Source organism: Anopheles maculipalpis, chromosome 2RL, assembly GCF_943734695.1.
Source record: "Anopheles maculipalpis chromosome 2RL, idAnoMacuDA_375_x, whole genome shotgun sequence".
Classification (NCBI taxonomy): Eukaryota; Metazoa; Arthropoda; class Insecta; order Diptera; family Culicidae; genus Anopheles; species Anopheles maculipalpis.
In genome coordinates this window covers 17,901,544-17,916,564 of record NC_064871.1, presented here as the reverse complement: position 1 = coordinate 17,916,564, position 15,021 = coordinate 17,901,544, and the positions used below count along the sequence as shown (strand labels likewise).

General features: G+C 48.0%; 1 protein-coding gene across 13 annotated transcripts in view; it reads left to right on the top strand.

Annotated features, from left to right (window-relative positions):
- Positions 1–2,090: 2,090 nt before the first annotated feature.
- LOC126556984 (tropomyosin-2) overlaps positions 2,091–15,021 on the top strand; it is a 168,982-nt gene continuing 156,051 nt past the window's right edge. For 7 of the 13 annotated variants that reach the window (XM_050212576.1, XM_050212578.1, XM_050212577.1 and 4 more), the window contains exon 1: positions 8,358–9,976. In XM_050212576.1, coding sequence (XP_050068533.1) covers positions 8,483–9,976 — 1,494 coding nt within the window. In that variant the 5' untranslated portion in view covers positions 8,358–8,482. Of the gene's footprint in view, positions 2,160–6,171; positions 6,496–8,281; positions 9,977–15,021 lie in introns of those variants that run through there. The other 6 variants (XM_050212586.1, XM_050212585.1, XM_050212584.1 and 3 more) reach the window with 6 other exon arrangements.

The following is a 15,021-nucleotide window of genomic DNA, read 5'->3' as shown; positions in this document are numbered from 1 at the left end:
TGGGCAATTCTAATATTTTAAAACTTAACACAGCTTGGTCCGCGACTAAGAACATTTTACAAACTCTGCACTATAGTTTGTTGGTACCGCCTGCTCAATCCGGGGATTAAAAAAAGTCAGTCACTGTGTCACTCTTCGTGTTGGTCAGATACGATTGGGCATATATGTTTTTCTGGGGGGGAAAGAGAAGGGAAAGTCTATGAAGTGGAAACCTGAATCTCGCCATCCGACCATTTGATGCGACCGAAGCATTCAACAGAAACCGTGGTTCACTATCAGTGCAAAGGATGTCACGTCTGATCTTTTATTCTTTCAGAACTGGCAGTGACCTGCAAGATTTATAGTACTAAAAGTTTCCCAAATTTGTCACATGCATTAAAAACCTACCACCAAAGAGGACTAAGTGATGTAGGCAGTGGCTGATCAAGACATATCAAGAGGCCCTAAGTAAAATGGAAAATGCGATCGCTATTCATCGAAACAAGTGACTCTCGGGAGGCCCACGACGAGTCATGGATAAAATAGATCTTTTCCTCTTTCCAAGAGCCCCCCTTGCCATGATGGGGACCCACTCAATGTACAATATTCCTAAGACCAAAAAGCTTCTTTTAAGGCTATCCGACTATCTTGGGCCTCCATGAAAGCTCATGGGCCCAAGCATCTGCTTTATTCGAAGCGTATGCTGAAACAAAATAAAGCTTATGTGGACTCCGGTGGAGCATCGAGCAACCTTACCCCAGTGCCCCAGTTCCGCTAGATCGATAACTACTGGGCCCATTTGAAGAGGAGAATGTAACTAAATAATTTCTTGGCTAAATTTTTGATAAATTGATAACATTTCCGTCCTTTCGGGGCGTTAGAGGGGACAACCGTGCCGGTCTTCACAGGTTAGGAACGAGGTTCAAATCCTATTCCGACCGTTTGCTCGCAGTGAGGACTGTCTGACCAAATACGTGGTATCGACAAGTTTAGTAAGTCGTTCCGATGGCTGGCCTTGTAGGTCGGGACCTAGTATGTTAAGCAGAAGGCGACCTTATAATTGAAACAATTCCAACACATGTCTTTTAGCCATCTTTTGCTAAAGTACCGGCCAACTGCTGCGAAGTGACGTAGACGCCTTTTTACCAAATGAATTAATGAATTAATACTACAAAATGTACAAATGAGCGCGATTGATACATCACAAAAAAATCTGAAGCATCGACGACTGCACAAAGACTCATCGCACGGGGGCAGGTCGAAAGTCGAACGCAACAGGTCCCGACTGGCTGTTGACGTTGTGATTCATTGCAATAAAATTTCATCGTCGCTTCCACCATCCCTCGAAGTAACGATTTCGCATGATACCCACTGCCATTGCCCAAATCCAATGACGTCACACGTGGCCCATCCGAAACGGGTAAGCTCGACCAAACAAAACAAGAACTAGCTGGCTGGATGTTGTTCACAGCGTGCGCGAGGATTGGACAGTGTTTTAAAAATAGGATCGCTCGCACCAATCCCACTGCCGCACACAACACACCAGCTTCTGTATGGCCGGAAAAGCGTACCCATCGAACCGGTCTGGTAGGCCGTTTCGGAAAACCGATCCGACCTGATGCTGATCACCGATCAGCATGTTGTGGTGGTGGAAATTTTCCACCGATCGTACACTGGTGGGGACTTACCGGCTCGAACGGTCACTGGGCGTTCGTGCGAGAGTAGGGATGCATCTTCCGGTGGTGAGGGTAAAATTCGCATTGCGCATTCGCGTACGATTTGCGTACGCGCGGGTGCGTTCGGCGTTGCAACGTAAGCCGAACCTTCCCCGTTAAAACAGGCTCTCGTGTTTGAAGATGCTGCTGTAATGTTGAACGGGGATTGTGTGTACATGACACACACGCACACACATATGTCTTCATGAGCCCCATTTACCCCGTGGGAAACCCACCCCCTGTAGATCCGTAGCACGCCCGAGAGGACTCCACACAGGCAGATCGTGCGCACGATCGCGACCCGAACGGCCGGTGCGAGTGTATGGGTGTGCGTACGCACACGGCTTATGGGCCACTGGTGTGTAACTCCATCCGGACCTGGGGTGTGCACCGTGCGCCACTATCGAGACGGTTTTTCGACGTTTTTCAGTTCGCCTTTAAACTGTTTAACTCGCGGATTCAAGTGTAAGTAAGGTCCTCCTCCGTTTTTGTTTGTCCGAGCTGTTGTGTTTTTGCGGATATATCGACGGTGCTGTTTAGTGGGTTTTTAAGCTAAAGATTTTTTGAATATTTGTACAAAATTTCCCACGTTCGAAGCGTTCGATTTGGCAGGGAAAAATCGGGAACAAAGATTGCTTGCCAAATTCTCCAGAGAACATACAATTCGTGAGCTGAAGAGAGTTCCAGACGGTTGGGCGTGAAGTTTAGAGTGTGATATGAAGACAAGTTGCTTGTTCTATAAGATACCGGATTCTAGTTTAATTCTAGTTAAATAAGCAAGTGTGTATCGAGATGTTGGATGTTGTTTGTGGACCTCAGAAAGCGCTTCTCCAGCCCTTCGGTCCGTGTTTGAACATTGTCCAGATAGCGAAAGTGTTATTGTTTGGTGAAGCTTATCCATCCAGCTCGTGTGATGGCCATGTGTGTGTGTGTGTGTGTGTGCGCGAATGTGTGCGTGTGTGAGGTGCCGGAGGAAATGCACCTCTAATGTGTATTTGTGCATCGGATGCATCGTTCTACCGGAGTGCAATGACGACCGTGTCTCGCGGGTTTTGCTTTCCCTTTTGGGCATAAAAGTGCATACATGCAGGGTGATCAGCTGATCCAAACTGGAAGGTGTCTTTGGTGGAATGTCATCCAACACCTTAACCCCCCCTCCACCTCCCCCCTCGCCTACCCCCTCCCCCATCCCCCTCCTTCCCTCTCCTGGTGGAATGTGCTGCAACAAACCTTATCCAACACCGCCAGTCGACAGTCACTGGACAGGAATGTGTACCAACGAACTGAGCCGTGCGGGAAGCGAAGGAACAAAAAAAGAAAAAAATAAGGGCACAGAACAGTGACCACCACCGATCGGGACGTTTGTACTGAGCGTGCCAGAAGCAACACATCCAAGCCAATAAAGTTAATCCGCTCACAGTTCTGTTTTTTTTTGTGCGTTTTCGAAGCTGCGCGATTTTCGGTTGTGTAACGTGGAAGAAGAACAACAACAACAAAAAACGCGTGTGCGCATGAGCTTTCTGGTGTGCGGTGGTATATTTTTAAAATTCAGCCATCAGGACAGGGCGCAGGGCAAAGAATGATGAAAGTATACCGGGAAGAAGCCGCACACGCACAACGATCGTGTGTCTGCGAACCGTCCAATCGATTGCGGGGGCTGGGGGATGCTGTGTGATCGTATTTTTAGAACACGTACCAGTTGAAGCCGGAACCCCCCGTCTGATCCTAGGAGAGGTGCGCACACGGACACTACCGGCCGGTTGGTGGTCAAGCTGCAAGATGAGCGGGTGCTGTACCCGATTTTTGCGTGCGCATCGGGTGCCATTCGTGTGGCAACGGGGTTGGCACTGCGCACGACCCGAACATTGGGTGGGTTTATTTTCGGCCTGCCGGCATCGACGTCGTTTACGATCGACGTTTTTGGTAAACGCCGGGGGGGCAGGTCGGTGTCGTCGGGGCAGTCCGGTATCCTGGCAGAGTACGCGTGCGTGTCTTTGCGACTTCAACATCCGTGGCAGAGAGTTTATTTTTAAAAACATTCTCAACACGGCCAGAGAATGATGTTGGCTTAGATGTTGAGCTTAGATGCTTCTAGCGGATACGCGGATCATTACCACGGTTTTATGAAGCATTGAAATAAAGTCTGAATTAATTGCAAAAACAAAAAAGATCAACTGAGGATCTCTGGATGGCTGATGTCCCGTATTGAACTTTCCCATCAAAAGCACTCACTATATTTGCCATCATGACCTACTTCTTTTCCAATGGCGCTCTAGTATCACAGCGAACCGTTGAAGGGCGTATGTACGATCTCCAACACGCCACTTGTATAGCTACTTCGATAAGACGTCTCATGTCAAAATCCCCTTTAGTCGTGCCTGTACCGTTGCCATTTATCCTGCTCGTCTACTGCAGCAGGTGTCCCAGGCCACCCATGGATGGAGGGCTGGGAAGCAGGATGAAATCTGGTTCTGCAAATTCCAACCAGTGACGGGGGCTCTATTCTTATCGCAAACGGTCCACACTGGATTGGATGATTCAACACGTCTTTGCGTACATGATCGTCAGCCCTCTATGCGAGCTCGCCTCCGAATGGTTTTGCTCTCTCTATGTCTCTCATTCTGGGAGGTTTTTGTGAAAACATGCACATGCACTTATGCATCCAACAGACGACTTCGACGATTAAATAATTAACAAACCAGCAGTAACCGGATCACTGGTATCACCGGTTGGCCTTACCTTGGCGTACCTTGGCGAACCTTTTAGCAATTTGACCGAAATTTCCCCTACCTTTCTACATATGTGATAGAGAAAGCGTTCATGAGGAGAGCTGGGAAACGGGTTTTTTTTTGTTTTTGCGATCGCGTAACTGCTTCAATTGACCGTTGAACGAGTTGCAAATGTGAGACATCTTTTTGGTGCTGGAACTTTCGCTTTCCTTTTCGAGAGTAACAGTACCAGAGGAGCTCCATTGCCGAGGAAGTACAGCAGTTGGAGCGGATGTCGCAGACGGCTCTTGGTGAAATCCGACACGACAATTATGATGTTTGTGGTTTACGTACCGAATGACATTCACCTAGAAGCGCGTGTGGTCATGGGCTCGGGATCGACGATAGGCACCAAGGTCCTACGGCAGGGTGTGTTATCTTGCACTATGTTCGCAGCGTGTTTGCTACACCTGCTGCAGGCAGGCAATCCGGAGGCGGGACATCTCTCATTGCCTCAAAACACCATAGTGATTCGTACGAGATGCACAGTTAAACCTGTTCGAATGTTTATTGCAGAAAGGTGCGATAAATTTCGATCCGGCCCTCAGACGATCTTTGTCGTTGCTCACTTCGAACCTCTCCAGTGGATTGATGCTTCTGTGCAAAAACATGACAATAAACATTCCACACTGGCAGCTGGTTTGTTCAGTGGCACAGCTCAAGCTACGCCTCGAACGGTTCGAGAATGTTGTCCTATACCATATATGTGCGCACTCTGACCCGAAATACAAGTAGATGGAATGGTGGTGAAAACTGGTACAGTGGTTCGACCTACCCTTCCTCGTCCAAAACAGTAAACCATAATGTCCCAAGGGCTGTAGGTGTGTAGTATCCTCTAATATCGGATCAAGAAGAACTATAACGAGCCTTCAATAGTTTGGAAATCTACCCGAAAAGATCGCAGTACAAATAGGAAGCCACGTCCCTGACAAACATCCAATTAGGTCGCATCTCGATTGTGCGACACTTTATGAGCCCCGCTGTGTGTGTGTTTGACACAAAACTAGACCCGCGTGGCCCCTGCTCTATGCTCTAACCACCTATGCATGTTTGCTGCCTGCTCATTGATCATCTGAGTAATGGGGTTTAAGAAGCATGGATCGAATGGTGGTGGGGATCCCTAAAAGCGTTGTCCATATGCACAGGGGCAAGCGCGCTCGCGCGCAATGACGGACCACATTTGCGCTTTCGATATAATAACGCGATTAAATTGAAATTCACGTTTCTCTGATTTTCTTCCGTAAAAGGAAAACGGAAGGCCGCGCGCGGCATGGTGTCAAGTTGTACCGCCACCACCAGCACCACACCGGTGGTGCTGGTGGTGGTGCCGGTGGTGCTGGCACCACTAGGCCGCTGGAACGAATGGGGGCCCAGTCGTCTGCATTTGCGTGTGCCTGCTTGAGCTTTGGGTGTGTGATTATGAGCCGGCTAAGACGGCTAAGAGGATCATTTCCAACTTATTTATACAATGACTGAATGGCGCTGGTGGACAACAAAAAAAGGGGGGAGTCCTGGTAGTTGTGGACTTGTGACTTGAAGTCGACGTACGAAAAACGAGTACAACATCTGTAAGAATATAGTTGTTTTTCTGTCTGGCCATCCGCAGCCTAGCCATCAGCATAAAGTGTAGTTAAAATCATCATGCTAAAATTTAAGGCTCTAACCCTAAACTAATGAAAACTCTCTCTTTTCTCAACTCCTAATTGCAGGCTACGCGTGTGCGATTCGGTTTGTGTATAGTGTTTTTCCGTAGTGTTTTGTGAAGTGACCGTCGAAACCAAAACCCCATCACAATGGATGCGATCAAGAAGAAGATGCAGGCGATGAAGCTGGAGAAGGACAATGCCTTGGATCGGGCCCTTCTCTGCGAGCAGCAAGCACGCGATGCTAACCTGCGCGCCGAGAAGGCCGAGGAAGAGGCACGCCAACTCCAGAAGAAGATCCAGGCGATTGAGAACGATCTCGATCAGACCCAGGAAACGCTCATGCAGGTCAACACCAAGCTGGAGGAGAAGGAGAAGGCTCTGCAGAACGTAAGTACCCGATCATAATCTTTGATGTCAAAGTATTTGAGGGGGGGAGGGGGGTGGAGATACAAATAAGGTTGATAAATCCGCAATCTCCGTTTCACAGGAATAAGCAATAAAAATAGGTGTGTGTGTTGTGATGGGGAAGGACATTCATTCAAGTCTTCAAATCTGTGCCGAGAAGATCTCGTCCACTGCAGTTGTTGACCTAAATCTTGCCAATGTCTGGTCTGGTTTGGTGCTAAAATAGCCGTTGTAATGTGATCTATTTGCAACAAAGCACCTGAAAAGCAATCAGGTGATGATTAGAAGAAGCTAGTTGTGGGAAACGTGGTGTGCACAGCACGAATTTGTAACACACTCGTTGGTCCACATTCCAAAAAGACCGAACACACTGTACATCATCGAGTTATTTTTGGCTTTTACGCAGCACAATGTGTGACTAGGGATGCGTATTGCGTGTTTTTGGCGAATTTTCCGAAGGTTAACTCATTTAGAATAAGAAAAATGGGATGAACTCTTGTACAAGAAGAAACACTATCAAGACGAAACACGCCACGTTATGAGAATATTTTATGATAATTAATTCGTCTTGTCAAGGCTCTTTTATGATAAGTTGTCAACAGACGTAGATTACTTTAACGGGCGTTGGATGTTCCTTGTCGTATGTGAGACATGCTAAAAATAATCTTTGTCATTGCATTTGGTTCACCGTAAAAAACTGCACCGTTGTGCAGCGTCGTACCACTGATACACGGACCATTGACGGGGGTTACATAACTGTTGGTCAACTCGAAGGGTTTTCCAATCGAAACGACATAATTTGTTATTAACATTGTCTGCGAAAAAAGGAATTTAAAATACCATTACTTCACATGAATGTAGGGTATCATCAAATAATGAGCTCATCTTGCTCAGAAAACATGGTTCAGACAGCGCCGGATACGACACGATTGGCCGGGAAATATGGTCTACGGTCGATGGTCTATTTTTACCGTCGCCGCGTAAACCAGAAATCGTACACCGATCGGCTAAACGGAATGCGTATATGAACCGTGGAGGTGAAAGAAGATGAATCCCGTAACAGCCGCCGCTATTTTCCGACACGGTGTGGCATTTGCACGTGCGCAGATGAAGTCGTCGTGCGCAGTACGATCCTGCGCGCCAATGCGCACGCGCGCCTTCACGATAATATGGTGGGCGCATCTTGAAGTGTTGCCACGTACGTGATCGTGGGGATTCGTACAGCAAAAGATATGTGGATCGATGCACGGCGAGACAAGAGCATGGGTTGAACATTATCCGTCACCGAATGTGCCGATCATCCGCTAATTTTATCAATGTCCGCTTCTTTAGTAAATGCTAATAATGGACGTAAAAGCACGCGCGCCGGTCAACGCATTCCGACCCCAAACCAAACGCTACCGCTGCTGATCCGGTGCAAGTATTTGAATGAATCGGTATCGGAAACGAGCGAAGTACCCCCCGGATGAGGGTTTTGTGGAATGTCGGAGGATGCTGGCTAGGGGCAACAAGAAAACTTTAGTTAAGAAGACAAAGAATTGGTCACAGCGTTGACTACACTACTTCTACTCGGGTTTTGTGGGGTGAAGACAGACGAAAGAAAGCGCAGTTGGGATTCATTCACAAGATAGTGGTGCCGCGGATCGCATACACGACGCGGCAGTAGAATATCCGGCACCGGCACCGGAGAAAGTTGTTCCCCATCGTCGTTGGAAACGGTTGTGTAGGCTGGGCGGAAAAGTTTGTACTCCTTGTACCGCGTTGCAACATGGCCGGCATAATGTCGTACGGCAATCGGAAGCGGAAACCGGACTGCTGTAGCCGGCCAAAACCGTCACGCTGCAGCGGTGGCAACGGCGGAAACGGTGGCAAACGCAAGCACCATTCGAAAAAGGACCGGCATCGGGCAAGAAGAAAACGAAGAGGCAGTGAACATCGCCGAAGATTGCCGAAGCGTGCCGAAGCGAGGATGCGAATTCAAACCAACGGCCGAAGTGTGGATGCGCTTTCGAGTTCGAAAAACAAACGGCCAAACAACGGCTTTCGAACTACCATCTTCGAACTCGTTGACAAGACGTTTGACACGAAACTATGGGATCACGTTGGTGAGTCGGCGGCCACACTGGTAACAGCAAATAAACAAGACGTCGTGAATGGTGCAGCTGGCGGTGGTGGTAGTGTCGTTGGTGCAAGTATTATGTGCGAAAATAACTCCGGCCCGGGCCCTGGCACGGGTGGACGGAAGCGGGGCCACCAGCATCATCCGCGCTTCGCGGGCACACGGCAATCTACCGTTCCGGCGGAAGACGTGATAGCTGCCCTGCGCGGTGCCTTCGACTGTGGCACCAACTCACTGTCCTCGTCGTCACTCTCATCTTGCGCATCGTCCCTGAACGTGTCGATTACGGGTAGTGTTGGTGGTGGTGGTGGTGGGACAGGCAGTGACAGAATAGTGACGGGTAGTGAAGATGGGACCAACAACAACAACAACAACGGTAACCCACTGGCCACGGAGAGGACGACGATTGCCAAGCAGTTGGATGATAACGATGCAGAACTGTTGGATGATTATGAAATAGCAGCAGAAGCAGCAGCATCAGCTGCATCGGCCGACATTGTAAATAGTAATATCGCGAACAACATCACAGCGCTCGGTGTACGGTGGAGTGGCGAGCCAAGCAAGGAAAACACCCCGGAACCGGAGCAGGACCGTCTAAACAACAATCGCAGCCACACCAGCAGCAGCAATCGTAGCAGCGTTAGTCCAAAAAATGTGATACCACTCGACGAGGTGGCCGATACCGATGGGACGACGAGGCCCCTTCCAGTGGAACCAGTCTCCCGGACGGTGGAACCAGACGACGAGGAGAGCATAGAGCTGAAGCTGGATCAGATCACAAGCGGGAAGGAGCTGGTGCAGCAGATCAACAAGAAGCTGAAGCGAAGCAAACGCAGTCCACAGGCGGACGATGGCACTACACCGGCCAGCGGGAAAAAGAAATCATCTTCCAGCAGCAAGAAATCTTCTTCCAAGACGTCCAACAGCAGCACTGGAGGAACGGATGGAACGAAGCGGAAAAAATCAAAGTCAGCAGCAGCGGCGGCAGCAGCAGCAGCAGCGTTGGAACAGCGGGCATCGGGGGATGGCGCATCGTGCGATCTGGACGCTGTAATCGGAGGGCTTTTAGGGACAGGCGAGTACGGTGGCGGGCTTGCGGCGGGTGATGGCTACAAGGAGCCAACGAACGACGAGAACGATCCGGACGTGGCGGAATGGGCGAAGCTGCGGTGTACGAGCGAACGGACCGAGGTTATAGCGGAGCGGGAACATCGAAGACAGAAGCGTTGCGCCGACTATCCGGGGTTGGCATTTGGGCGGTCCATCTTTAGCTCCGACACGATGATGAAGTTCAACATTATCCGGAACGAGCTGCACAACATCATGAAAACGCAGCTAAAGCGGGTAAATATTCTACCTTTTTTAACAAATTTCGGATGTCGGATTTCTGTATATCTTTTAGACCTCAGGCAAATAGAATATGTGCACACGGAAACCATTAAATTGGGAACAAGACTGTAAGCAAAACGGTCAACTTAGTCATACGGCCGGGACGAAACTCTGTGTGTGCGCGCACGTTTCTGAAGACTGTATAAGAGCTATTTTTAGACCTTGCCACACAGAACATGGGAGCGGCCGGTTCGGAAAATACTGAATTTTCCATGAACCAAATAGCAGAGTGCGCGTCGTAGTAGACCATCACGGACTCGCTGGCGCTTGCGCTTACTGCATTTTACGAGAAGGGAAATTTCCATCGGACCTTTTTATGGGGCATATGGGTGTTGCTGTTGGATACATTCCGGATTGGGTGGATTTAAACGATGTGCGCAATGGCCATAGTTCAGCGCGTAAAGGGATGATATCATCACACGCAAACAGAGCGCCCCATTACGATTGCGGCCTTGTACTGGCACTGTGTGCCGTGTGCTCTAAACTTAACTCTTTGCCAGAGACCGGTGAAGAAAATTGGCGCAGAATGCGTTAAGAATGTTTATGTCTTTGGCTTCCCTGAAGATCATCCCGCGCCATATTCTTACGGTGGTTGAAGGAAGATTTTTGAAGTCAGCACGCGAAAGGCACCTCAAGTCCGTTCGGTAGCCTACCTTACCTACCTACCTTCGTCGGATTGTAAAAGTGTAGACACCCACCCACCCCATCATCCAAGGGTAACGGGCAACGGTTTCGGCCGACAGTGTGTGCAATAACGTTACCATTGCGATTACGCTACGGGCTACGTGCACCTTTTTGGATGTTTGCCTGTTTTTTCTTTGTCTCTGGGGTTTTTTCTCTTTCTTTCTTACATTTTCTCAGCCGGACGGTCACAAGACGGCACGGGTCGCCCCCTCAGAAACACACACATGAGCACAGGTGTGCGCGAGCGATCAGGCAGACGTGCTGTAGAGTATCGCTAACCCCGAGCAGCGAGCGGCAATTTTCGTAGCGTTTTTCTTTTTTCGCCATTTTTCGTGGAGTTTGATTTCACCACCACCGTGAAGAGCGAAGTTCCGAATACCCCGGTCCGATCGTACTTCGTACACGGTTCACGGTAAAGGCAAAGGAAATAGTTTTCGACTTTGATGGAGCTGCGGAATCTCTAACATAATTCAAAGCCATATGATAGTGAACACTTCCTTGTGTTTATTTTATTAGCTATGTTTGAAACTAGGAACAGGAATTTGAATTTAATTCGATAAATCTGACTTGAAAAATGAACCCCCTACTGTAACAGTGGTTGGGAAACGCCTCTCGGTAGAGAACGTTCCTACTAGGGATGGGAAAGTTACATTTTCTTTTCGGAACGGTTCGGAACTAGTTTATTTTTGGAAAGGAACAAACTTTGTAGGTTCTTTGAACCTTCTTAAACAAAAAATAAAAAGCGTCACATTGTCTTTCGTGCAAGATTTGCCAGTTGGGTCTTGTTGCCTGGCCATCAATATTGTATATCTAACTCCTTCCTTCCTTAGAGAGGACCGCAAATTGCCAGACCACTTGATGAAGAAACGGAACGAACCTATTAGGTTCGGAACGAAATTCTCATCACTAGTACTTATAAAATGAAGCGATATGGAATGGTGTGATTAATGCGGATAAGACAGTATGTTTGTCGAATGACGAACGATACTTTACCAGTACAACCAGCCAAATGCCTCATTGATGAGCCACACACAAAAAAGCAGCGGATATCTTATCTTTGCCATTTCTGCGTATGCCCTAGATATGGCAATATGTGGGGCTCAGGGATTGACAATAGCTCAGTTGAGGTGAGACGAAACAAATGGTTCTAAATGTTAGAAAGAATTGCTTAATATATTTTCCAAATGAAATAATATTAACTTTGAGTGAGAGAGAAACCCTGTTAAAACAATTTACTTATTTTGCCCTGTTCCGTTGCTTCTCCGTGTTTAGCTCCGTAATAGCTCCCAACCAAGGCGAGACACGGTGCGATGCGGATGAAGATTATCCAAATTATGATGAATTATCGACCGGCGAAAATTCAACTCCCCCCGTAAGCTCCTCATAAGATCTCCATCGATCGATCAGTACCTATGCAGTAGTACAACAAATTGTTTATCGTAAAAGGTTCACTACCATTAAAGAGATTGGAAAATGAAACTTTTGCAAAGAGATTTATCGTGTAGCTAAAATCAGCTGTTTAACTGGGGGAGAGGGGGGGGGGGGTTATTTTCCTACTTACTTCTCCACTCACTCACTGTAGTATAGATTTTTTTGGGGTGTGTTTTCGTTCAAAACGTTAGACGACGGTTTTGCGCTTCGCACTCTAGTTTATTGCTCCGATGCGAAAGTAACGAGACCGTGTAAATATTTATACATTTCATTAAGGTTGAGCCTTCTTTTCCTTCGCCACTCTGTATATAGTAAAGCCACCAGCCTGCAGCCACGGCCAGTGGTTAGCATTGTTCGTGGTGCCGTGCGTATGTGGGGTGCACATGAGTTTGAGTGCTTAAGGGCGGAAGAGAACGATACCAGCGATGCGCATCGTACGAAAATCGAGCCACCATTAACAAACTGCTTGTTGGTTTATGATACGAAATTCTGATTCATTTCACTGATTGCCATTCGGTCAGCTAACCTTTTTGCATTTTTTTTTGGAAGGGGTTGAGATTATTCCATTGGAAAACGAGCAGATTCTTGTTTCCACATCATATTTCCTGCAGAAGAAGGTATGCACGTTTTGTTCTTACTAAAGTACAAGCGAGTCATTGAGTTTACACGTTCCACACATCATGGGACTGCTGTTGGAACGAACAATTTTTGAAAACTTACGATATCGTGCGCGCACATGTGGCGCCATCTCGCGTTCGGTCGAAAAAACTATTTGACGTTTCTCACGCGCGCAAATGTTTAACCCTTGCAGCAACTCATGTTTGCGAACGCAACCGTAGTGTCCTACATTTGCGTGTGCCGAATCCGTGCTCTGTGCGCCTTGGACGTACGGTGCGAATGAATGAAAAATAAATAATTGCAGTTCAGTTCTGTAGGGCGGATGATGGAGCGGAGAGGTATATGCACACACATACATAACCGTAACCACAGAAAAGGCTAAAGATGAAGCCGAACCATGTGGTGTGGTGCTGCGAACAGTCGTGGAAGGATCGATTACGTGTCCGGACCGATGGCGCCTTTTGCCGAGACTGCTTTCCATTATTTTTGTCTGTGTGTTGTTTTTTTTTCGGAAAGTCAAGCGCTCGATGGCATTGGATTTTATGATAGTACACCCCATGTATCACCATGGTCGGCCGCGAGGAATCTATGCTGGCATAAAAGAGGCACGGAAAGGCGAGAGAGGTAAAGACAAACATAGTCATCGCTGAACTGCTGACCGTGGTACACACGGTTTGATCACTCGATCTGCGACTGACTGCTTGACGTAGGGGAGCCTGGGGATGTAGTGCGCGAGCGATTTTGTCCATTTAAGGAACTGATCTTTACGTTTTCCTCGACCGCGGTGTATATCGGTGTATTATTGTGCCTGTTTGCGTTGCAAAAGCACGGGCCGCTATACCGAATTGGGTGGGAGAGGTGTGGTTTGGGGTAAGTTGTTATGCATGGAAACTTGGGGACGTGTTGTGTATGATTTTTACTTCACTGTCGTCCCTCAGTGGACCATTTTCAAGGTAGTTGCTGCTCTGTCCGGATGAAACCGAACAACAAACCCGACGGACAGCATTAATACCCAAGGTACCCAAGACGTCCACATTACCGAATCAGATGGGAATTGATGGACAGCGCTGGGACTGTAACATCTGGTGTTTGGGACGTCCTGAAACAGGTCGCGATTTCCCGCTAACCTAATTTGACTCATCACATTGGAATGAATTCAATGCAACTCGAACAGGGATGGAAAAGCTTTCCGATACGGGTCAAGCATGGCGCAGATCATCCTCAGCAGGCTTGATAGGCGGTTACTTCCAGTTCATTTGCCACAACTCAGTGCGGCCTTGGCGTGCGGTGTTAGATTAATGAAATATGCGTTCAACCATCACGCCGGATGACTGCCACTAGCTGTGTATCGAGCTATATCTCAAAACCGGAGGTACCGTTGTCACCTCCGGTTGTTGTCTCGGTTCCGTGGGTTTCCGGGGAGGATCGAGCTAAGCAGCTGACGATGATGATACGGCCACGAGCAGCTACGGCTGGCTGGTGACACCGATTGATTGGCTTAACTTTTTTTCCTCTCCGATTGTTGTTTTTTTTGCACGTTCACATTTGGCCACAAGGAACAAGTGACGATCACATATCAGCGTTGGTTTTCATGGTAAAGAAAGGTGTGGTGCGTCAGCTTGCGTCAATGATCGTACCCGCTATTACGCGTGCAAGCGGGAGAAACGCACGGTGAATCGGTAATTCGATCGATTCGGTATACAAATCATCCCTTCGATCGACACTGTGGTGGTGGTGGAATGTATCACCATGGTCGATAGTACGGGCGGAAGCAAGTTTATGCAGTATGCAGTGTTTAGATGAAATTACAAAACGTGACCGCATTCTCTACTGTACCCTAACACCACCGGGGTAGGGACTGATCGAGGTCATGCGGTGTAAAGTGATCTGAATAAAGGAAAGTGACAAAAGGCACTCAACGCAGCACAATCCGGAATATGCCTTCCGATGACTTCTTGGGCATTTATTTTATTGTGAAATTTGAATGTTTCCCTCACACAAAAAAAGGCTATACTTTTGGAGACCTTTCTTCAAAAACATCGGCCCTCAATGATGTGTTGCTGGATGGTGCCAGATCGCTGAGCAGAACAAACCATGGCACAACAATGGAATTCGTCGGTCGTCTAGTATTTTGGGGGTGTCCGTAGCAGGAAGGCACCCAACTTCAAAATCCGCCCATCACACATTATGTCCAGCTGGAATGCGCGTGTAGGGTAGCACCTGCAAAAAAAAAAAAAAAAAAAATGGGGGTGGTCCGCGTTTCCGTT